The sequence below is a fragment of the Talaromyces amestolkiae genome (genome assembly GCF_001896365.1).
Source record: "Talaromyces amestolkiae strain CIB chromosome Unknown scaffold12.1, whole genome shotgun sequence".
Taxonomy (NCBI): Eukaryota; Fungi; Ascomycota; class Eurotiomycetes; order Eurotiales; family Trichocomaceae; genus Talaromyces; species Talaromyces amestolkiae.
Window position 1 is genome coordinate 546,235 of NW_024468048.1, and position 23,416 is coordinate 569,650.

General features: G+C 47.9%; 11 protein-coding genes across 11 annotated transcripts; 6 read left to right on the forward strand and 5 right to left on the reverse strand.

Annotated features, from left to right (window-relative positions):
* Window positions 1-464: 464 nt before the first annotated feature.
* On the forward strand, window positions 465-1,754 carry BHQ10_006505 (uncharacterized protein; the record flags this gene model as incomplete). The annotated part of the gene is made up of 4 exons (XM_040879099.1): window positions 465-479; window positions 550-645; window positions 697-1,429; window positions 1,486-1,754. The coding sequence occupies 4 exons, from the start codon at window positions 465-467 to the stop codon at window positions 1,752-1,754; spliced, it is 1,113 nt and encodes a 370-aa protein (XP_040735009.1).
* Window positions 1,755-2,045: 291 nt separating this feature from the next.
* Window positions 2,046-3,419, reverse strand: BHQ10_006506 (uncharacterized protein; the record flags this gene model as incomplete). The annotated part of the gene is made up of 1 exon (XM_040879100.1): window positions 2,046-3,419. The coding sequence occupies one exon, from the start codon at window positions 3,417-3,419 to the stop codon at window positions 2,046-2,048; it is 1,374 nt and encodes a 457-aa protein (XP_040735010.1).
* A 375-nt stretch (window positions 3,420-3,794) lies between these two features.
* BHQ10_006507 (uncharacterized protein) lies at window positions 3,795-4,814 on the forward strand (the record flags this gene model as incomplete). The annotated part of the gene is made up of 2 exons (XM_040879101.1): window positions 3,795-4,126; window positions 4,190-4,814. 2 exons carry the CDS (start codon window positions 3,795-3,797, stop codon window positions 4,812-4,814), a joined length of 957 nt encoding a protein of 318 aa, XP_040735011.1.
* Window positions 4,815-5,555: 741 nt separating this feature from the next.
* BHQ10_006508 (uncharacterized protein) lies at window positions 5,556-7,442 on the reverse strand (the record flags this gene model as incomplete). The annotated part of the gene is made up of 1 exon (XM_040879102.1): window positions 5,556-7,442. The coding sequence occupies one exon, from the start codon at window positions 7,440-7,442 to the stop codon at window positions 5,556-5,558; it is 1,887 nt and encodes a 628-aa protein (XP_040735012.1).
* Window positions 7,443-9,298: 1,856 nt separating this feature from the next.
* Window positions 9,299-11,828, forward strand: BHQ10_006509 (uncharacterized protein; the record flags this gene model as incomplete). The annotated part of the gene is made up of 7 exons (XM_040879103.1): window positions 9,299-9,326; window positions 9,378-9,716; window positions 9,772-9,924; window positions 9,975-10,048; window positions 10,095-10,464; window positions 10,515-10,654; window positions 10,707-11,828. The coding sequence occupies 7 exons, from the start codon at window positions 9,299-9,301 to the stop codon at window positions 11,826-11,828; spliced, it is 2,226 nt and encodes a 741-aa protein (XP_040735013.1).
* A 731-nt stretch (window positions 11,829-12,559) lies between these two features.
* On the forward strand, window positions 12,560-13,374 carry BHQ10_006510 (uncharacterized protein; the record flags this gene model as incomplete). Its single annotated transcript, XM_040879105.1, has 3 exons — window positions 12,560-12,879; window positions 12,946-13,144; window positions 13,303-13,374. 3 exons carry the CDS (start codon window positions 12,560-12,562, stop codon window positions 13,372-13,374), a joined length of 591 nt encoding a protein of 196 aa, XP_040735014.1.
* A 434-nt stretch (window positions 13,375-13,808) lies between these two features.
* On the reverse strand, window positions 13,809-15,091 carry BHQ10_006511 (uncharacterized protein; the record flags this gene model as incomplete). The annotated part of the gene is made up of 4 exons (XM_040879106.1): window positions 13,809-14,137; window positions 14,191-14,320; window positions 14,370-14,792; window positions 14,846-15,091. The coding sequence occupies 4 exons, from the start codon at window positions 15,089-15,091 to the stop codon at window positions 13,809-13,811; spliced, it is 1,128 nt and encodes a 375-aa protein (XP_040735015.1).
* A 1,319-nt stretch (window positions 15,092-16,410) lies between these two features.
* On the reverse strand, window positions 16,411-17,601 carry BHQ10_006512 (uncharacterized protein; the record flags this gene model as incomplete). Its single annotated transcript, XM_040879107.1, has 1 exon — window positions 16,411-17,601. The coding sequence occupies one exon, from the start codon at window positions 17,599-17,601 to the stop codon at window positions 16,411-16,413; it is 1,191 nt and encodes a 396-aa protein (XP_040735016.1).
* A 1,371-nt stretch (window positions 17,602-18,972) lies between these two features.
* Window positions 18,973-20,580, forward strand: BHQ10_006513 (uncharacterized protein; the record flags this gene model as incomplete). The annotated part of the gene is made up of 1 exon (XM_040879108.1): window positions 18,973-20,580. One exon carries the CDS (start codon window positions 18,973-18,975, stop codon window positions 20,578-20,580), a length of 1,608 nt encoding a protein of 535 aa, XP_040735017.1.
* An 833-nt stretch (window positions 20,581-21,413) lies between these two features.
* Window positions 21,414-21,879, forward strand: BHQ10_006514 (uncharacterized protein; the record flags this gene model as incomplete). The annotated part of the gene is made up of 2 exons (XM_040879109.1): window positions 21,414-21,535; window positions 21,597-21,879. The coding sequence occupies 2 exons, from the start codon at window positions 21,414-21,416 to the stop codon at window positions 21,877-21,879; spliced, it is 405 nt and encodes a 134-aa protein (XP_040735018.1).
* Window positions 21,880-22,149: 270 nt separating this feature from the next.
* On the reverse strand, window positions 22,150-23,088 carry BHQ10_006515 (uncharacterized protein; the record flags this gene model as incomplete). Its single annotated transcript, XM_040879110.1, has 4 exons — window positions 22,150-22,454; window positions 22,508-22,553; window positions 22,606-22,704; window positions 22,759-23,088. The coding sequence occupies 4 exons, from the start codon at window positions 23,086-23,088 to the stop codon at window positions 22,150-22,152; spliced, it is 780 nt and encodes a 259-aa protein (XP_040735019.1).
* Window positions 23,089-23,416: the final 328 nt, after the last annotated feature.

Below are 23,416 nucleotides of genomic sequence, written 5' to 3' on the forward strand. Positions count from 1 at the left end.
TATTCCGTGTGTATGAGGTCAGCATGTGACTTGCGATCAGCTCACGTGACCTCGGAGCACCAACAATTGCGTCAGTTTCCCAGTTGCCCAGAACAGTTAGGCTGATATCTGTACGACTGCCACATACTACTACATCCAGGAGACCGCTCTTTTGCCCCTGACAAGTGTTTCTTTTCTTTTTTATTATATTTAAATACAACAGTTGTCTTCTTTTTTACTTTATCGAATTGCGCTGAAGTCTCTTTATATCTCGCGTGCGCCGTTGTTTACAAGTAAGTGCAACACCATCCGAAAATTGTATGTGTCACGCTACACTTTGCTAACTCCGCATACAGATAAGCTCAACCTTTAGGAGCTATACGGCTGGTTCTATGTTTCAAAATCAATAGAAAAAGAAGAAGAACAAAAGAGCATAAGAAGATACAGACAGCTTTTGACTGTATCAAATTTACAGAGGGTGTGCCATGTGCCGTTTTCTCGTATGTCGACCTTGATAGACACATATATACATCTATATACATGTGTTTCATCGTAACTAACATATCACAGGTATACAAAGGCAGAAGCGAGATTCTTCTGAGTAAGCTGGTCACAGAACCGAGCCATTCCATCCTTACACAGTCCTATGACTCACGACTGCGACTGGTAACTATGACTCATTTTACATTTCTCGTCCCACGACTAATTTGGATATAGGACACTCGCCGTCCCGTCAACGGCGATGGCTTCGGGGTAGGCTTCTACCCGGACCCTAAAATCAGTCCAGAACCATGCATTTTCACCTCAACTTTACCAGCATGGAACTGCGAAAATTTAGAACGCCTCGCAAGCAAAACATGCTCGAATCTAGTGTTTGCGCATGTGCGAGCATCAACAGAAGGCGCGTTGGCAGATAATAATTGTCACCCCTTTCAACACAATTCTCTTATGTGGATGCACAACGGCAACCTCGGAGGCTGGAATTACATCAAGCGACCACTTAGTGAATCGCTAAATGATAAGTGGTATCTCGGCGTCAAGGGCGGTACGGACAGTGAATGGGCATTTGCCCTGTTCCTCGATTTGATGGAGAAAGAAGGCGCAGACCCCAGCTCTGATCCGGGCCCCGATGGCTTTGGGCAGGCGTTTTTGAGACAGGTCATGTTCAAGACGATTGCCAAGATCAATGAATTCATTCGCCAGATTCCTGAAAAGCATAAAGTCACCGACTTGGAGACGAGGAGTTTGCTCAATTTTGCGGTTACGGATGGACATACGGTGGTTTGCACGCGGTATGTCAGCAGCAAAACGGATGAACCGGCAAGTCTATACTTTTCGTCTGGTACGAAGTGGAAAGAAGGGAAAAAGGAAGGTCATTTTAAGATGGAGCGGCATGATAAGGGGGCTGATATTGTGCTTGTCGCTAGTGAGCCCATCACTTTTGAACGACGTAAGCCCCTTGACTCGATTTGGATGGAACAGAATGGGCTTGCTAACATCAGCTAGACAACTGGGTAACGGTCCCCACAAACTCAATCTTGACGATACACAAACAGACGGTGCTACTTCACCCGATCGTGGATGAATTTTACAATGATGACCCGAACCATGACCGTTCATCGGTGTACGCTTTATCGAAAGGGTTTGCGCCTCCAGCTATCGTTACTCCGAAGAAGAGTACGGCAGCCGCAAAAGCGAGTTTGGCGCTGGCTAATGGACCTACGAAGCTTGACTCATTGGCGCAAAAAGTGACGCAGTTGGAGCTTGCATCCTGATATATACATGAGAGCTGTTTGTTGGAAGATTATGTTTGTCATATTATAAGGGAGTTTCAAATTGTAAAAGGAGGATCATGGGTTTGGCGTTTGGGTTTGACAGTGTTTCGCAAATTTATTCTCAATTTTTTGGACTGAAGTATATACTGGCATAGGGAGTTTTGGCTACGAAAACAGAATTCATTTATGGACATTGAGTCTTTCGGATGTGAATATATTACAATAAGTACAATTCTTGCCCAAGATCAAAAGTACCGTGGCCAGCCACGACGAATTCATTACTCAATAAGGTTATCCATCATCAGCCGCAATATTAGCATGCTTGAAATACTTCATACCAACCCAAGCAACCACCACCCAAACCCACGCCATGACAGCCGTCAACACCATCAAAGCCGGATAATATCCTACAATCGGCAGCGTAGGATCATCCTCTAGCTCTGGAGGCGCATAGGGTGTTTCGCCGACATCCCAGGCCCAGCTCCAGACGCCAAAGGAGCTGCCGATGCCGACGACGAAGACGAGCCAGGTTACCAGCAGGATTATCCAGCCCCACCATTCGGTTTCAGAGTAGTCCCATCCTCCACTGGTACCGACGCCGACGCTGGGGTCGAGAGTGTTGGAGACGTTGCTTGAGAGTTCGGGGGCGATGAGGGGAGAACGCGCGCGATGGGTTGTAGGTGAGCGGCCAAGAGAGCGGGCAGTGGCGTCTATAGGCTCGTTGGCGGATGACGTTTTGTGGTGATGATGAAGATGATGGTGCGAAGATACAAAGTAAGATCCAGAACTCGAGGATGGTGTCGCAGTCAGTGGCGGGKTGATGCTGCCGCTGCTGCTGACTGATGAAGGGCGTGCATGTGTAGATGCTGTTCTTCCGTTGCTCGTCGTATTATTATTATTATTATTAGGTGTCGTATTGTTAAAATCCGATAATGAAATATTGTCCTCCTCGTCCGTCGTATCGCCTATCGAAGTGGGAGACTTAATCTCTGTCGATACAACTCCTCTGTCCATCGTCAAAGACCGAGGCCAGTACCCAGAATGTACACTCGCATGACCGCCGCCGTCATGATCCATACTTCCCCTCGGCGTCAAGTCTTCATCCGTAAGCGTTGTCGAAGGTGGAGGCGTTGTCCTGCTGCCATCGGTACCCGCAGAAATGCTTAATGGTGATGGCGATACCCCTCTGGAATTCTCAATGCTTCCATAATTCACTGGATCCCTTGCAGTACTAGCGGCGTTGTTGTTGTTCCTTTTCTCTTTCATCTCCAGTCTTGTACCTAGCAATGCGGTCTTGCGTAACGAGCCCCGCCGTCGCCGCATTTTTCGCTGGTGTTGTATGGCGGTGGCCATTGCTCGACTTGTACCACCCGCTCGCGATCCTCCGATGTACCCATCGTTGTTGCTAGGGTTGTGCCCGTCTTTAGGGCTGAGGTTACCGGCTGTTTCGTCCCCGTGAGTTCGCGAGGATAGAGGTTCATTGTTATCGGTAGACGTCGACTGGCTCATGCGTAGGAACGAGAGTTTGGACAGTAATGATCCGGAGACGCTGCGTTTGTGGCCGCTGTTGGTACTGTTGGAGCGTGCCCGTCCTGTTGCGTGTTGGCCATCGCTCTGTGTGGTGTTTATTACTGTCTGCGGTGACAAATACTCTCCATTTTCCATTGGAGTTTGCGATAGCAGATGAGTCTGATGTTCTAACGTTCCATGAATTGACGTAAGTTGTTGGCTGATTGTCAGCAGTCGAGATAGCTGCCTGGTACGGACCGAGAATATCGTTAGTGCCTTCTTTCAGGTAGGACGTTCGCTAAACGTTCGTACAAAATCTGTCCGCTTGTGAACCTATCAGGAGCATATAATTAAGAATCAATTCTATCTCATTCACGTTCAACTCGTAGATGAAGTGTATACAGAATAAGGAGACGCCTGGTTGGCCGGCTCGGCACCGGAGAAAGTCCCTCTCCGGCGAAAACACCATGCCGGAGATCTAGCACGATCCCGCAAAAAGATTGCAGAAATCACCAGCTCATAACAACAACCATGGCTGGCCGATTTCCGTCTCTGACGACACGGGTGTCGCAGCTCTCTATCAGTTCCATCACTGCGCCCACTCGCTCGTCTCTCCTCTCCTTGCTCGCTCCTCAATTCCATCAACAACAAACCCGCAATGCCTCCATCCTGAGCTCCATTTCCGATAACCCCGGTGCATACAACAAACGAATTCGAAGAGGTCGCGGTCCCGCCTCTGGAAAGGGTAAGACGTCTGGAAGAGGTCACAAGGGTCAAAAGCAGCACGGAAAAGTGCCGTATGGCTTCAATGGTGGTCAAACGCCCGAGAGCATTGTGCATGGTTCAAGGGGATTTACCAACTAGTATGCCTCCCCCTTCTATTCACCCCCCTTCCGCCCCAGTACGATGGTTGCTGACGATTACAGCTGGTCTACTGACCTCATAACCGTCAACCTCGACAAAATCCAAGAATGGATCGACCAAGGCCGCATCGACCCCAAATACCCAATCACAGTCCGCGAACTCTTCCACTCCAACTGCGTGCACCAATTTCGCGACGGCATAAAATTGCTCGCTCGCGGTAAAGAAGAAGGCCTCAAACAACCCATCCACATCATCGTTTCACGTGCCTCTGCAGATGCCATTGCCGCCATTGAAGCGGCCGGCGGATCCGTCACAACCCGATTTTATACAAATGCATCTATAAAAAGGATCTTGATGGCGAAGACGCATCCGTTCTACTCGCTGGCCTGGTCGGAGAAGAGCGGTAGTGAGTTCCTCATCAAGGCTTTGGGTGCTGCAAACGAGCAGGAAGCGGCAGAGTTGAAGGAGTCGAAGGTTATGGAGCGAGGAAATTTTACGTATCGTCTCCCGGACCCTACGCACAGAAAGGATATTGAGTATTATCGTGACCCTGCACACAGAGGATATCTGAGTCATTTGGTCAAACCGAGTGAGGGACCCAGTTTGTTCTTCTTGTCACCCGCAGAGAGGAAATCGTCGGCTGGTGTCAAGAAGGAGAAGACTTTGGCGCCGAATAGGCTTTGGTAGTTTATTTGTATTTCACCTAGTGCTTGCGTCTCGGCCGTTTGATGTTTTGAAAGTATGTATATTATCTTCGCAAATTGGTTCTGGTTTGTATGAATTGAAAGCAGTGGAGTTCATTCTTTTAATTGCTGATTAAAATCGATATCTCAATATTGTGAAACAATCTGCGCTTACTACGTACCTGAAGAAACTGATGAATGCGTAGAGAAGTCATAATAAATGGCTAATAATACAACACGGCCTGCTTGCATCGCATCAAGCACACAGAAAGAGAAGATTTGCCGAAAAAGGGATATAGATCTGCTGCATAGAAGTACAACTGGAAGATCCCAGATATCAAATTGTGAGGGGAGAAATCATCAGAAACGCAAAGCTGAGCAGAGGAGAGAAAAAGCAAAACAGAACCAACGCCTAGCTCGCTCCAAGCATACAGTCATGAAGAACCGAAGAAGAAAAACCGACGCCGCTCACAGGTACACGCTCTGCAACCGGGTAATAGACATGGGTATCATAAGTGATCATTGTGTTGGGGTATAATGATGAAGACGTCCAGTAACCGTAATGCAAAGTAAAGGAAAATCATTACTCCAAAACGATCCGTGCTAGACTTATACCCATATCGTCGTGAAGAAAGGTAAAAATAATGGAAAAATAATACAAAATGCGACAGAATATCAAATGTTAATAGAATCATAGCGAGGAAGTGTCTCTGGACTTCGAGGAGTCGCCTCGTAAGCGACGAGGTTATAGTCTCCATGACCGTTCATCGAGATGTTCGTCCGAAGGCTCAGTAAGATTCGCGAACCAATCGCATCCAAGAGTCTGTCGTATAGTCCATCGAGAAGCAGTGTCCTTGTCCAGACAGTGACAAATCAAATCCAACGCTTCCTGGCGATTGGTATCATCTTCATGGCCTGCAAGAACGGCATCATGATTCCATTCGCCATTGATAATACTGGCTTGTAGACGCGGACCAAATCCGTGCTGGAAAGGACGGGATCCTACCACTGTCGCATAGACAACGACGCCAAACGCCCAGATATCGACAACCGGATCAATCAAACCCGTAGATGAAAGAAGGAGTTCTGGAGACGCATATTCCAAGCTTCCTGCAACGCTTGTGCTAGAACCACTTGGTCCAATGTTTTGTGGTGGAGGTCGATCAGCAGGATTGTCATATGTATCCAATGGTTCGCCGCTGGTGTCGTTTGTCATCCATTCGGCCATGCCAAAGTCGCAAAGAACGAGCTTGGCACCCTCCGTACCGTCCGCGGACCTTTCGGGGTCTAGCAAACAATTCTCAAGCTTGATGTCCCGATGCACAACTCGCATATCTTCGTGCAGGTATCTTAGGGCAGAGGCTAACTGGTGAGAGTATTTCCTGGCGAGTTTCATATCCAGACCACCTCGATTAGCTTTGATCAAGTCGAAAAGCGTGCCGCCGATGAAGAGCTTCGTGAAACAGAAAGTAGCGTAGTCCGTTTCATATACTGCTTCTAGCGATAGGATATGGTGGTAATTCAGTTGTCGCCAAATCCGAACTTCATGATCAAATTCAGCTTGTACCTGATCGTTCTCCCTCTCGTTCTTGCCAGTAACATGCTTCTTTACAATCTTCACTGCCAAGCGCCTGGTAGAACCATCAGCCCCCACTTTATATGCTTCTTTGACTGTGCTAAAGCCACCAAAACCGATTTGTTTGCCAAGCACATAGTCTGTGCCTACCATTTGCCCCTCGTCATCAGGCTTAGTCGCTGACGCTTCCTCAGGAGAACTCCACATGGAAAGAAAAGCGCTTGCTGGAGATTTACCACTAGATCCAGTAGATCGACGAGAACGTTGTTGGCGCATGACCTGCCTCCAGCTATTTTGTCGGTCAATCGTGTAACTGCGCGGTTTGCCGGAGTAGGATCCTGCCACGGCTGTGGTCCACATGTTCGGATCGTCTAGAGAGGCAGCCCGTGGAACAAGAGGTGACGAAGATAACGGCGAAAGCAACATATCCTTGGGCCCTTCGCGAGGATACTCATAAGGCGTCCGCACCTCCTCCAATGGGGACATTGTCGACACCGAAGTAAGTGAGGTAGGCTGGTCCATGTCGAGAGCTGAATTTGCATTCTCATTCCTCGTAGAAACAAAAGAGATGCCACTATCTGGAGAGGTGACTTGCCGCATCTCATCCGTTTCGCCATTGGACTCCTTTGTATTGAAGCCGTCGTCATCCTGGATTTGTACCCTACGTAGAGCAGATGGGCGAGGTTTTGGTATCGATCTTGGAGCGAATTCTGGGAGGCTGCCTTCACTTGACTTCCCCTCGGGCAGCGATTGATTCAGTCGTAAAAATTCTTCAAAAGAACGTCGAAACTCCTCTGGCCGATGAGAGTAGCTGACATCCGAGTCAAAGTCCTTAATGCTATTGTCGTCCGATCGAGGAACTTGCATCGGAGGAGTTGCTGTATGAAGCTCCTCTATCACCTTGCTCTCTTCATCGTCATCTTGTTCCTTATGTGAGGCCTCTCGCCCCGAAAATTGTTCTTCTCCATATCGGTTATTTGTACTAGGAGACTGGTCTCTAGCGAACTTCGTGTCAAGCCTCAAACCGGAAAACGTTTCTCTCCCAGCATATGCCATGCCCCCGTTGAGAGCAGGAACTTATCTTGACACGGAGTATGGAGTTTGCAACGAGATGCAACGATGCATTACCGATAGATCGCGAGTCAGGTCCGACGTCGGGGTTGTATACTGGAGTGGCCTGGTGACAAGGAAAGAGACAAGCGACAATGTCGAGGAATGTACTATGCGTTAGAGCAGTAGAATAGCGGGTAACTTCGGGAAGAGTGGCGACTATTTTGAGTGTCTGTGAGGGTGGTCGAAATTTCTGATCCGTTCTATCCGATGCGAAAGATGGAGATGTTAGATGGTCGGAGATGGAGATGGGAAAATAAATTAACTTAAAGAGAGGGGCTCCTGCTTAGAGAAGGTAATACAGCGCCAAGCTCCACTCATACAGCGTCCGTTAAGTAAGTGGAAAGTTTATTACGTACTGTGGGAAGCCATTTCGTATTAGTAATACCGTTTACGTATTTCAATGTGGGTATCACTCCGTATTGAGTCCGAAGACAGCGGGAGTGGAGAATGTTCACCCAATGGCAGCGATAAGATTACAGAATGTACTACTACATAGCATGTAGTACGTCCACCCTTCGTCCCTTACCGTAACGCTACCAGTCATATCCGGTACGGAGTGCTCCGCTCTCCGCTGGAGCTTCCCGCGCCTGTTTTCGATCTTGAATGTTTCGACAGTGCAAGTTCAAGTTGCAAACATCAAATAAATCAACAAATTGAGCAAGGTCTGTGATGTCAACTCCCAGCCGCCCTCAAATCTCTTTTTATCTTCAATTCTCCAGATACAGAGGCACACCAAGCTAAGAATATCGGAGTTCATATCGGAGCAAATTGTGTCTTTCGCCTCGAGCCACGTATCGGCAAGATTTTGCCCAAAGGAGTCATTCCACTTCATTCATTCATGGCGCGCGTCACAAAGCGCCTCGCAAAGTTGCCTTGAGATCGCCCTATTTCTGATACTCACATGCAATCCGAGCCTTGGCGAAACGTCTACGTAGTACATAGACCAGTTTACATATTTTCCTGGTCTTGTGATTACGTAAAGACTCCATGATGTTTCGACTTGTGAACTTTACGATTGTCTGACAATAACATCGAGTCCAGAGATGAGTCCGCTTACCGCGCCTCATCTGCATGATGGCCGTAAAGTGTCATAGGTTGGATTTTTTTGTGATATAAATTGATTTCTCAGATTGACGTTGATAAGTTGAACATGCATGGCTTGCTATTCTAAACAATATGATGGTTGAAACATGAGCATAATGAACACCAAAAAAATGTCAGATCAGTTAAAATGTATCATGTGACGTCAAATACTGATAAGCGATAAGCGCGCGGAGAGCGCTTGTTCCCGGCCCCATAGATGCCACCATTCAACCAACCCCTTAATAATTCTATCCCAAGTTTCACATCAGATGGAGTAGCAAGCCACGAGTCCGCCTTCACAACGCCATCTGTTTTATTCGTTTACTTGGGGCCAGACTCCGAAGAGTTGCTTATTGCTTTTATACTCGCCAATTGCTCTCTCCAGCTGTGCAGCGTGCTGCAGCATTTCATTCCTTTACCGCCCCCGCTTGTCTGCGTTTCCTCTTACGGTCTACCTTCCTTTCGATTTTCAGCCAACGGCGCCACCTGATCTATACGATACCCAATTGATCTTGAAAAAGTTTCAATAAAGTTGCTCAAGAGCTATCAGCCTACCGATTACTGTGAGCGCATGCGCTCTTTCGATTCCACTACAGCGAGACCGGCCTTTCCATTTCAACGGAACCTATGACTCTGACCTGGCCGGACGTTGTCACTACCTATCATCATACCTCTCCTGAGTGAATTTGTGCGAAAGTATTACTACAACCGCCAAAATGACGAGACCGCAGATGATCAGAGCCGGTCCGTATTCTGTATGATATGGCATATTACATTTCCTAACCTGTGATTTAGACACGATTGACCTGCAGGATCACAAATCTCCCTCTGCCCAAGACCATTCCTCAGCCAACCAACGAGTTGCTGAAGGCCGAACCGGACCCCATCAGAATCAATCGTTGCGTCATGCAGAGCAAGAAGCCAGAGATGACATGTCAACGAGCCCTCGAGCTTCGCTGGACCATTTTGACGGTGGAGATCAAAATCATCACATAGATATCGTCTACGACGAGGCAGACGATTCAATGGCGGATCTTAAAGGGGAAGACGGAGACATTGGCGACGAGGAAAGCGATGACATGATGGATGACGATATGATGGACAAGATCTCGTCTTCACCATCTATAGACGACGGTAAGCTGGCCTGCGCATGGAATATGCACAGCACGAATGTCTAACGCGAGATTAGAGGACATTGATTTCGACTTCGTCTATGCTTTGCACACTTTCGTTGCGACCGTGGAAGGGCAGGCCAATGCCGCCAAAGGCGACACAATGGTCTTACTTGATGACAGTAACAGTTACTGGTGGCTGGTTCGAGTGGTCAAGGATGGCAGCATTGGTAGGCGGTTGTTTCGCCCTGCATAGAAAATTTGTCTGACTCTGTCTTAGGATATCTACCTGCGGAGCATATTGAAACACCCACAGAGAGGTTGGCTAGGTTGAACAAGCATCGAAATATTGATGTAGGTCATATTTCCTTGATGTAACGGCCTTTTACTAATTATACAGCTCTCTGCCACCATGCTCGGTGACAATGCAGAAAAGTCCAAGAATCCGCTCAAAAAAGCCATGCGCCGCCGCAACGCAAAGACAGTCACATTTACCTCGCCGACGTTCTTCGAGCCCTCTGACAATGAATACTCAACCGAGGAAGAAGAAGAGGAAGATACAGAACATGTGGAGGAAGAGGAGAGTCGAGCCGAATCTCAAGATACTCAATATGACATTCAAGACGAGGATATGGTTGTCGAGCCACTCAGACCGAAGCAGCACAAGGAGAAAGTTTCGCGAGTGGAGGAACCCGAAGAAGAAGAAATACCAATCGAACCCTCGAGCCCCGAGAAGCCACGCCCTAGCGACGAGTCATTCGAAAGACCAGGTACGTCGTGTGCTTTTTATTCCGAGTTGCTTACTGATTATTGGTTACAGCTCGATCGAGAAATGGTACACTACGCAATACGGATTCTTTCTTCAACGACGACACAGCGGAAACTAAAAAGATATCAATCACTCCAAGCCTTCTTCGCGACGATAGCACTTCCGACAGATCTAAGAGCGAGCCACAAGAGGTACTTGCCTGCTCTCCTACGGCATGTGTGATATTTGGCTAATGACTTTTAGGGTCGCGCGAGTATGGAGTCAATTGAGAAGAGCCTGGCTGCTGGTGACAAGAGTAAGCGCAAAGACAAGAAGCCCGGCATGCTCAGTGGATTATTCAAAAGAAAAGATAAAAAAGGCCGATCATCGGAAGACGATGGCGAGGACATGGAGAAGACGTCGGAAGAACTTTCACGATCATCCCCACAACCCAAGGTATCGACAGAATCATTACGAGAGCATACAAATACCAGACCTGCTGGCGTGCAGAGACAGTCAAGCAAGCTGCACAAGCAGCCGCCTGCAGAGATTGCACTGATCAATCAATCACAACGCACCACGCAGGAGCCTGCAATATCTACGAGCGAGGCGTCTTCGCCTATCAAAGAGGATTATGGTCCTTCAATCCGACGGGTGGTATCACCATCATCAGGGCCTAATGTGGCACCTCTCCAAGTGCGAACCTCATTGGAGAAGAATGCAGTTGCTCCCGAACAGCAAACACCGAGTAGTTATACTTCATCTCCAGTGAAATCATCTCCGGTCAAATCAATGAACACAACATCTATGGGAACGAACTCCAAAATGTATGACGATCCGATCGCAGAGGAACCTATCCAGATTATGGTTAAGGAAGAGCAACCCTCAAACCCCTTCTTCTCACCACATGAGTTGAGAGACAATGCTCACAGTGATGAGAGCTTGTCCGACTCCCTTGTGGAAGTTTCACCCAGTCAGGCTCCCATGATTTCCCAACCTCCAGGCTTGGTTGTGGACACATCGTCCCAGGAGGAACGATCTGTTTCCCCATTGTCATCTCAATCATCCTCTCCGGAGATCATTGAGCGACCTGAACCAAAGGGGGACGAGACGACACCGGTATCTACTGTTTCCTCTGCAGCAACTGCGACATGGAGTGATGCAAGTTTGCGGACTTATCTTGACGATGAGAACGACATTCGGGATCTCCTTATCATCGTGCATGACAAGTCAAACGTGCAACCTGCCGGACCCGACCACCCGATTACTGGCAGCCTTTTCAAGGAGGAAAGCAGACGTTTGAAAGAAATGTCTGGACGACTCGATGACATGCTCGCAGGCTGGATCTCGCGAAAGACAGATCATCGAGTCAGCAAAGCTTATTGATTTCTCTGACCACGTGGAGAGAGACCACATTCACACATTATGAATAGCGATTAGTATATGACCAGGACCAGCACTGCGCTGTCTTGTTTCTTTGTTTTGTACTTTTCTGCATGACTTTCTTTCTTCTCTTTTTTATACGCAGCCTGGAGATTTCCTTTACCTATCTATCTTTCCCTTCTCTTCAATCATATAACGGCGGGCACTGTCTGCCTTTTGTCTCGTTCCTTCTGTTTTTCTCATCGTCCTCTTTGGCGGCATTGTTTTGACTATTTGCAAGCTGTCTCGAAAATACCCATGTTCATATGACAATCAACTCTCTTGCGTCCGACCAACTTGTCGCGCAATGAAATGCATTTTCCTTTCATTCTACTTAGATCCGTCACATTAAAGGACTGACAAGTACGTCAGCGATCATACGTACCTGAAGAATCGCCAAGCCCTGACAAGCTGGTTGAATCACTGATAGGCTGGACTGGCTGGCTGAAACTTGGGATTTGTTCCCCTCAGCGGGGGAGTTTTGCGGCTGACACCACCACCTTTCCTTTCTGGGCATTGTATACGCCGCCACGGGATCAGACCTGATGACTGCGATGATGGAAGAGATGACTTGATTCTTCTTTTACTTCTTTGCCATACCGGAGAAATCACTGTCTTCAGATCTTATCCAAATATTCGCTTGGGTCTATATCAGCGCGGAAATTAAGACACCTCGGCTCTCGTTATCACCCAAGATGTCCGGATACTACAATCAGGAGTACCAGCACCAGCCTGGCGCCGGACAACAAGGCTATGGGCAGGGCTACCCTGATCAGTATCAGCATCAACAACAGCAACAGCCGCAGCATCAATACCTTGACCCTTCCGCGCAATACAATCATCCTCCGCCGCCGCGGTCTGCGTCTGGATCTCCGTATCCTCCTCAGGAAGGGTATGGCTATGGTCATCCTCAGCAGCATCAACAGCAGCAGCAGCAGAGTTATGGCTATAATCAGCATCAACAACCGCCTCCATATGAAGATCATCAAAAAACTGGAACGGCGCATGAGTACTAGTCAGTCTACTTCCTAAACTATCTTTATGATATCGTACAAAATACTAATCAGCATCGACCGGATAGCAACACTCACGACAGCAACGTCCCGCGCATAGAACACCAATCCGCTCCCGACACCACCGACCCCTCAGAATCCGGCGAGCGCGGTCTGGGAGGCGGCCTCCTCGGCGGCGCCGCAGGCATGTTTGCCGGGCACAAAGCCAATCACGGACTTTTAGGCACAATCGGCGGCGCAATAGTGGGCAGTATGCTCGAGAATCAGGTGAAGAAACACACTGGCGGCCATTCCTCCGGACATGGTAGTAGTACAGGACTCGGTGGCCTTGGATCATCTGTGTTTGGGCACGGGTCCTCTGATTCGGGGAGCGGATCGCATCATGGACACCACAAGCATAAACATCATGAGGGACGCCATCATAGGCATTCGTCGAGGTCGTCGCATCATTCGCATCGGTCGAGGGGAAGGAGTTCGTCGTCGAGTGGTGGCAGTGATGGCGAGAGGAGACATGGGCGTCGTCATGACGGATACTAGTGATGTTCATTTCGGTTTCTGCGATGCGATGATTATGATGAGTTTCTGCAGATTTGGCTTGAAATGTTCTGATATATTCTTTTGACGTGCTTTGTATGATTTGACGGATGGGTTGCTTTGGGTATGTTGTGATGAACAAGGACTATTACTAGGGTATTGTGTTTTATACGTGATGATTTCTTGCTTCTGCTACATTACGAATTTTATGAAATCGAGTTTACTCACTAGTAAGATTTTAAATATGAATCCGTAAGAGGATAGTAAACTTATTACTCTGAAATAATAAAACAGTCCGTGGATAGATATACCCACGGACAAAAAAGAAAAGAAAAGACTTCACAGAAGCCACGAATGATTTTCAAGAAAGACTGGCCGTCTGATGACAAGGAGCCGCTTAGCAGCTAGCGCCGCTAGGGATATTTTTACAGCTGCTGCTCTTCTTTCCACCGGTGAAAGTAACACCCTCCCAGGTCCAGTTAGAGCAGCTACCACTGCCACACAGAATGTAGACGTCGGTGGCAGAGCTGCTGACGCTACCCGTAATACCATCGATGGTAAGACCCGTGATGGGGACGCCGGTGGTGGGGGTACCGGTAGGACTGCCGTTCTCGTAGTCCTGCTCGATGACGATGCCGTATTTGGTGATGCCGGAGAGTGTGATGTCCTTGTAGGTTACGCCGGAGACGGAGCCGGTGGCGCCATAGACGGTCTTGATGCGAACACCTGGTTATACATAAGTTAGTTGAGCTTAGAAGGTGAAAGGAGAGGAGGCGTACCGTTTTGGGAGTTCTTGATGGTGGAATTCTCGATGTGGACGGTATTAACAGTGTTGTCGGAGCGGCCTCCTACGGATCCAATGGACAAGCCATGGCCACCGGAGCAGGTACCACCAGTGAAGATGATGTTCTTTAATTTTCAGTACAGGCCATTTACACAGAAAGAAGAGGGGACGTACTGTGCCAGAGTTGACAGCCAAGCAATCATCCTGATTCTGCACAATAGCGTTCGAGATGGTAACACCATTGGAGTCACCAACATCAAACGCATCTGTGTTGTGAGCACCTGCAGAATCACCAGCCGAGTTATCAATCGTAATAGAGTCGAGAGTGAGAGTTTGAGCACCGTCAATGCTGAAAACCTGCACGGGGGAGTTCAGGATTTTGAGGTTGCTGATGGAAGATGACTTGAGGCTGTGAGCGTAGAAGAACTTGGGCTTAGTCTTGCCGCCGTTGCTGCCCTCGCCGTCCCACCAGCGGGAGCCATCMCCGTTCAGGACGGCGCCAGAGGCTCCTTCGACGGTGATGTCAGTTCCGGAGACGGAGACGAGGGGACCGGACCACTCTTTGTAGCCGAAGGTGGTGGTGCCTTCGAAAATGACCTGTATTCTCACTATCAGAAGGTCCACATTGAAACGCTTGAAGGCAGACTCACCTTGGTTCCGGAATTGAGACCAGTCAGGTCAAGTGTGGTTCCCGACGGCACGGCAACATTTGACAAGACGATGGTCGAGCATGAAGTCTTGGATTTGCTAGCTGAAGCAGCACCGCTGGAGCCAGAGAATGTGCAGGACGCGGCACGGTTCTCGAGCGTAGCTGGTGCTGTGATAGCTGGGGCTGGCGCAGCCAGCACCGCGGATGAGAGAAAGGCCAGTCCGGCAAGGCCAACGAAGGAACGCATGGTTACAGAAGGAGATATACGAGAGAGTGAAGAAGGTAGGAAGATGAAAAGAATAATGTTTAATGAATGTATTGGGTTGGAGAGAAGTTTCTTCGCCTAGAAACAGAACAAAGACAGAGTAGGTTGGCAATCCGGCTGTCTTTATACCAGACTACGCATAAAAAATCGCTACTACTAATATTTATCACTCTCATTTATTGATATTGACGTTGAGACATGCAAATATAGTGGATCGCCTTACACACCTTAATCATCGACAAGGATACCCACAATCCACACCTTTCCAGCTTTTTTTGCCGGAGCTTCTACGATCCGTAAGTCGTCAGCTGAGGCGTTCGCATACGTGGATAAATGAGCGGAGAATCGCACCACGGTGTTTGAGGTTGTTTCGGTTCGCAGAAACTCAGATAAAGTGTTCACGTCTCGTTCTAGTGAGGAGCACGCGATTCTAGCAGCGATCATGGATCTTTCCTGGCTTCTGATTAGTGGATTTATATACTCCATTGCAGAACCCGAATACGACTCGAACAAGCATATAAGCCTTTTAAGTAGTTTAATTGGCAAGTTAAGGAGAAGGACCGTGAGGACACTGAGGAGAGACCAGATGATCCACTAAACCCAAAGATGGGGCCCACCCCTGTCTCCGTGCTTGGCGGCTCTTTCTCCCTTTCTGGAAGCGCCGGTCTAGTTTGTGCACAATTTGGTGGGTAGAAATGTAAAATACAGATTGCGATTCAGGGGGTTTTGTTTCAGTTAGAAATATGTTTCAGTTAGAGATATCGGAGATGAGAATGTTCCGAACGGCTTGCCGAAAGTCAACAATTGCGACAGCCGACTGATTTCAATTCGTGGGCAAACTTGAAGAGTGCATGGACGAAGCTGGCAGAGGTTTACAAAAGTGGGCATGAAGTAAACTTGGAGTTACCTATAAGACTGGATTTATAGTCATCTGGTGAACGGATGATTTCTAGAAGAGAATTTCGGGTTTGTAATCTGCCTATACCAATACCTCGAATGACTGAAAGTTCTAAGTAAGATGAAACATGCAGCTTAGTTAGTCTAAGTTGGGTCTTTATTTATGTCAGATCATCTCTGTAATTAACTGCAGTCTGTACAAGGTTTACCTACTGCATAATCATATAGAGTAAAAGAGCTTGAAAATTCTATGGTATCAGCAGCCAATGTCGTTGCTGACTGAATAAGTAATTGATTCAGATGCTTCAGATGCTATGGCAGGTTATCTCACAGTTACTATACATTAGCATATGCATTTGGTATTGTACATAATAACTCTCATGTTCATAATTAGTTGACTAGCTTCACTCTTGGGCGAGCTTCTCCACCTGTTCCATCCGCTTTTTCAACACGTCACGGAGTTCTTCAAGAGTCTCCTTGAGGACATCCTCTGTCTCGCTGCCTTTCTTCTGGGCAGTGTTTTGTAGCGTTTGTAGTTGTGATATCAAGTCGGAACCACCGGGTAGCTTATTAAGCCACTGATCCAATCCGGAAAAGTCAGTGTTCTTTGCTTGATCAACCTTTTCCTTGATGTATTTCTCCACATCCTCCGTCTTTCCGGAAGGAACCTTGTCCTTAAGCAAGCCCCACAACTCCTTGAAATTACCCTTCTTCAAGGCATCGGCATTCTCTTCGATCAATTGTTTGAGCTTGGGGTTCTTCTCAAGGTAGCTCTGACTCTCCTCCAGTCCCTTCTTCCATGCCTCATCTCCTAGGCTCTGAAGCTTCTCCTTCTTCTCTTGAATGAGAGACCTGATCTTGTCCGCTGAATCGACACTCACGCCGGCCTTAATGATGTCGGATATTTGCTGCCAAGTCTTATCAACTTCCTCTTTTGCTTTAGGGCCATACGCGTCACCCATCTGCTTGAGCTGGTCGTAGCTGCCACCGACCTTCTCCTTCAATTGAGGGTGGTTTTGCAGAACGTCACTTGCAGCGTCGCCAGCAAGGTCGAAAAGCTGCGACAGATATTTTTGTAGGGCTTGTGCAGCCTTGGACGCTGAAGAGGTGTTGAATCCTTCCTTACTGAAAATGTCCCTCGTCTCATTATACGCGTCCTTGACGATCTTGTCAAAGTCTTCTTGGTGGTTGTTCCGGATCTTTTCGAGGTCATCGAATGCGGTGTCAACGTAGCCGCGTGCGCCAGGGATGAGGACAGCATAGCTTTTGACTGTATCTCTCAACCAGCGGAACGCTTCACTGGGTTCTGGTGTGTTTTGTACGACGGTTTCTTTGGCCTTTTTGATGTACTCTTGCGTTTCTTTGCTAGTTTTCACGAGCGTCTTGGCTCCGGAGAAGTGGTACCATGCATATCCCGAGGCAAAGGCAACAGCTCCGCCAGCAAGACCGCCGATTAGAGCAGGGCTATTACCAGAGGAGGCCGTCTGGGAGGTAGTGGATTGATAGCGAGCATTGACGAAACGAGCTCCAGCTCGAGGTTGCTGTCTGGCGCACCGCACAGCAGGTGCTGCGGCTGTTCTGAATGTCTTGTACATTTTGGTGATGCGAATGGTAGCGAAGAAAAGTGGAGGAAGATGAATTGAGCAGAAAAGATGAAGATATTTTGTCAACGGCGAAGTATTTAAGCTTGGAAACGGACGCCGCCAGCCTTGGAAGCTCGTGAAAGCTGCTTGAGATGATCGTCAAGATGACGTATTTGACAGACAGATCGATCCTTGATAAGGGTTAGGGTAAATAGGGCTTGATAGACCACGTGACAACACATGGAAAAGCCCTAGCCCTAAAATCGATTTCCTCCTAATATGGGACAACATATAGTTAGGTAGCATGCTTGACTAGTTCGTCAGCGTCAACTGACAGAACAACCCGTGTCTCATTTTTATTTGTCAGACCTCAAGAGGATCGAAACAGAATAAGATTGAAGGGTCTGCCTCATTGGGCTGTATGTACCACGAGTAGGATGAATGTCGGATTAAATGCTATTCCCAACTCCGGAAATATTCTATGTTCATCGTTGTCAACTTGCCGACAGTCCTTGAAAGGCTCAACCGGATAGATAAGGTAGATCCTCAGTTATGTTGATTTTCCGGTGTCTGAAAAGGTATACTACATACATCGCTGATCCTCACGGTCGAAAGAGTGTTTCATCTCATCCTCATCTGCCGATGCCGAGCCAATTGGAACGGACCCCGCATATGGCACTGAATATCAATCGCGGAGATGCGGAGAGTGAGGAAACAACACAAATTTAAAATAACCAGTTTTCTCCATATACTCCGCAATCATGCAGGCTTGGAGTTTATCTATGTCTTCTCAACAAACTTGGGCCGTTGTCAGCCGATTAGCAAGCGCGGAGCAAAGAGCGTCGGTCAATGTTCATGTCCTCCGCGGTCATTGCAAAACAGCACGTGGAGAATGCTGCTTCTATGTTGATATTCATGTGTTGTCATTCCCCGCCAGATTGACTCCAGTCAGTATGGTAGGCTCCTGCATAATGCATGTCCTTCAGATGCAGCTTCCGGCAGATGGACGTATAGATCAGGGACTTTGAGGGGTAGAAACACTTAGCCCGAGCTAAAACATACCATAATTTCGTTTACTCAGTTTCTACTAGAGGGTAGAGGCTGAGTGTTAATCATGAGTGAGATTAGCATCAAGCCACTTAGCCCGATACTGTAACGCTGTGCCTTCATGTGCCTTCTATCGCGCCCCGACATTCCGCGGTACTGCAATTATGAAGAAAAACACTCACGATGATGTAAAGACTGTTCTATGCTTTCATTATCTTCGTTTAGCAATTGCTTTCAATTTCAGAACTATATAATGGTGGTATTTCTCTTGAAGAGTTAGACATTAACAACCACAATAATCAGCCATAGTCAGCTAGAACAGAAGCAATCGACACAATGTCTGCTTTTAACTCTTTCAACATGTACAAGAGCGCCCTCATTTTGGGTTCCTTGCTGGCAACAGCCAGTGCTCAGCAAATTGGTACTTATACCGCTGAAACCCATCCTTCTTTGAGCTGGTCTACTTGCAAATCAGGTGGTAGCTGCACCACAAACGCCGGTTCCATTACGTTGGATGCCAACTGGCGTTGGGTCCATGGTGTTAATACAAGCACCAACTGCTACACTGGCAACACTTGGAATACCGCTATTTGCGACAGTGATGCTACCTGTGCCCAGGACTGTGCTCTCGATGGTGCTGACTACTCGGGCACGTACGGTATCACTACCACCGGCAATTCATTGCGCCTGAACTTCGTTACCGGTTCCAACGTCGGATCTCGTACCTACCTCATGGCCGATAACACCCACTACCAGGTCTTCGACTTGTTGAACCAGGAGTTCACCTTCACCGTCGATGTATCCAACCTTCCTTGCGGTTTGAACGGTGCCCTCTACTTCGTGAACATGGACGCCGACGGTGGTGTCTCCAAATACCCCAACAACAAGGCTGGTGCTCAATATGGTGTCGGATACTGCGACTCTCAATGTCCTCGTGACTTGAAGTTCATCGGTGGTCAGGCCAACATTGACGGCTGGACTCCCTCCGTCAACAACTCCAACACTGGTATCGGTAACCACGGATCCTGCTGTGCCGAGCTCGATATCTGGGAGGCAAACAGCGTCTCAGAGGCCTTGACTCCTCATCCTTGCGATACAGCCACCCAAACCATTTGCACTACCGATGCCTGCGGTGGTACCTACAGTAGCAACCGTTACGCCGGTACCTGCGACCCTGACGGATGTGATTTCAACCCTTACCGTCTCGGTAACACTGACTTCTACGGCGCCAGCAAGACTGTTGACACCACCAAGCCATTCACCGTTGTGACTCAATTCGTCACTAGCGACGGCACTAATACCGGTACCCTCTCCGAGATCAGACGTTACTACGTCCAGAACGGCGTTGTCATCCCCCAGCCTTCTTCCAAGATCTCTGGAGTCAGCGGAAATGTCATCAACTCCGACTTCTGTGCTGCTGAGATCTCCACCTTTGGCGAGACTTCCTCCTTCACCAAACACGGCGGTTTGGCTAACATGGGTACTGCAATTGGGGATGGTATGGTCTTGGTGATGAGTCTGTGGGACGACTACTCCGTCAACATGCTCTGGCTCGACAGCACCTACCCCACAAACGCGACTGGTACCCCTGGTGCTGCTCGTGGTAGCTGCGCTACAACCTCTGGTGACCCTAAGACCGTCGAGGCGCAATCCGGTAGCGCCTATGTCATCTACTCCGACATCAGGGTTGGACCTCTCAACTCTACTTTCAGCGGTACCCCCTCTACCGGCGGCACTACTACTACTTCCGCCACTGGCACTACTACCAAGACCTCTAGCACCAGTACCTCGGCCTCTACGACCACTAGCTCTGCCCCTTCTACCGGCACTGGAGTCGCTTCTCACTATGGTCAGTGTGGTGGTCAGAACTGGACTGGCCCTACCACCTGTGCTAGTGGATACACTTGCACTGTCTTGAACCCCTACTATTCTCAATGCTTGTAAATTTTCTCTTCTTTCTTCACCGATTGATTGGGCTATAGCAATAAAAGGGAGAGCTAGGTTGGAAGATATCAAATCAAAATGTACCGAACACGATGCGTTGATATGCTGCACATGTGCCTAGTGTCCATTCGTTCAGATTTATTTCAAATTGAAACTTTTCGTATCTAATACTGACCAAAAATTTATTTCCACACTATAAGCGCTACGTAGATTTGTACTATATGAGACTGTTCGGGTTCGGCACCTGCTCTTGTTGACTTTTCAGAGCAACGATTGCTCGTTACATAGGTCAGCTGTAAATCATGGAACCTCAAAACCTATTACTTGTATGTATGTTCGATTTAAGTAAGGAAATACCCTCGGCTTATCTGAGGTCAGGAGGCCATACACTTCTGACGTAGTGAAGACTTTGATTTGCTTATGTTCACCGGTTTAGGGCTTAGGGCGCTAACGACATCTTTCGAGATCGGCCATCSGAGCCACACCACTAGGAGGTATGAATGAGAACAAGATAATTTTAATATGCCAGTTCAGACACCGTCGACCTAAAAAGTTCCGATGGTACAGATTAGGTCCATTGAATCCTTGGCTAGAACCAAATCTATAAAGTCTTCTTGTGAGGAGAGGTATTGTAGTACGGTAGGAAGCTACACCACCTGCAGTGTCCACTGTCCTCATGAGGGGGCTTTGGACCTTATGGCGCGATGTATCCACCGGCGTTTCGTTCATTGGTCATAGTCTTTGAGTATCGAGTATAAGAAGGTCCAGTTACTCCAAGTTATTACAAAACATTTCAGATTCTCACTGATTTACCTCATATCATTTCGCTCAAAATGTCTCGCGCCAGCGTTGCCGACTTTGTCGACTCCTTTTTCACTCGCACCCTATTCCAGGCTGATGACACTCTCGCAGCCTCGGTGCTAGATACAGACCTTTCTCCAGATGTCGAAATAGTGTAAGTCGCGAGTTCCGCCCTTTCTACCCCGATAACATACTCAAGTTAACCTTCTCACTAGCATCAACGGAACACGCTTCACAAAAGCCACATTTGTGACCCTCATCACGGAACAGTTCCGCTCTACTTTTGTTGCATCAGTCACTGAAATTAAAGACTTGAATATTTTGACTACAAATGACGCTGGTTCTACGGGCGTGGTTGCGCAATGGACTTCATATGTGACTAAAGGCAAGGACGATGGGAAGGATATCAAGCAGAGCGCAACGACGGTGGTTAGGGTTGAAGAGATTGATGGGAAGCATGTAGTGACTGGTCTTTGGGAGGCGCAAACTTCGGAATGAATGGAGTATGTTCGTGATCAATTTGAAACTTGAGTTATTATAAAGGAGTTGGTCCGGTTATTCTGGGAGTATCTTTTCGCGCTGAGTAGCCGCCCCAAGACTAGATGATCGATTTTACGTCAGTATTTTCTTATGATCAGACTGGATCAGGGATTTAATGATATAGCCGTAGTCATACCTCGTCATATAGTCTAGAATCAACTCCGATAGACTGTAGAGTTAACCAATTGATCGCTGCGGACAGCCCGCCTCCACAAGCTACAGTCATGGTTATTCTTCATTTCCGTAATATTTTCCAATACAGAACCCACTGTTGACTACCGTCGCTTTGCCCGCGACGATCTGATCGAGTTTATCTTGCCCAAGCTGCTGCGCAATATGCTGCTTCAAATCCTCCGGCTGTCGAAGATACGTGAAATTTGCCTCATCCCGGAGAAGGGAGGACGGAAAGTCTAGAAGGAGAGATGTGGGTATATGGCCAGCTTCATAGGACGATGCAGGTCTTGCATCGATCAAGAATTTGTCCTCGGCTGATGCAGTCGGCCGTTGTGCGAGTTTGAGAACTTCATCAAATTCTACTAATTGGTCAGATCTGTTTATATGGCAAGGATTAGAGGACATCACGCACGAACAACGGCATCACGCGCCACAGTCGGAACTGGATAATGTGTTTCCTGACAGTCTCAATAACTTCATTCGCATTTTCAGTGGTCTCCGACTACTCACTTTGAACTCTTTCGGAGGGCCACTTTCAAGCTTGACGCCCTCTTTCTTTGCTCGCGGCAAACCGCCATTGATCACGGACACTTTCTCATGTCCATAAACCTACTGTAATTAGTTATCTACTCTTACAGTCCCGAGTCAAACGATAATAATCACCTTGAAAGTCCACACAGTCCTCGGACTAGAGAAAATCCCCTCGCTATCATACACCACAACATGCGAATTTTTTGATATTCCATGCTTTCCTGCAAACTCCGCAAATCGCTCGGGTGACGGGAGCATCAGTATGTAGCCATCTGGGTGAGGTTCGGAAACAGCATCTAAATCCCAAAAGCGCGCATTCGGAAATCGAGGACCTGCAACGAACTCGTCATGAGCGTTGCGAGTCGGTGGATCGGGCGCGTAGAGCCATGAAGCGTCGAGGATGACCACGCTAGGGTCTGAGAGAAGAGGGGATGTTGGGTCTATAATGAGCGGTACTGACATTTTGGATTTAAGATAACACAATGATTCTTTAACAAAAGTATTGTGATAAGCTGTGCAAGCCTATAAGTATCAACGGTTATTCGTTTGAGCCCTATAGAAAATAAGTTGTTGACATTGCGACATTTGAAGTCTCGAGCTCGACGAGTTTGCTTGTTAGGGCTATGCTCGGTCATCCGAGATCATTGCGTGCTCTCTCTCGGTTGACCGAGGCCGCGTATATAGTGTACATTGCATTGCGCAATGAACTTCAGCTATGGCATATCAAATAAGGTTATCACTTTTATTGTCATCTATAGCATGCTTGCCAATCGAAATTTCGTCAGAACTG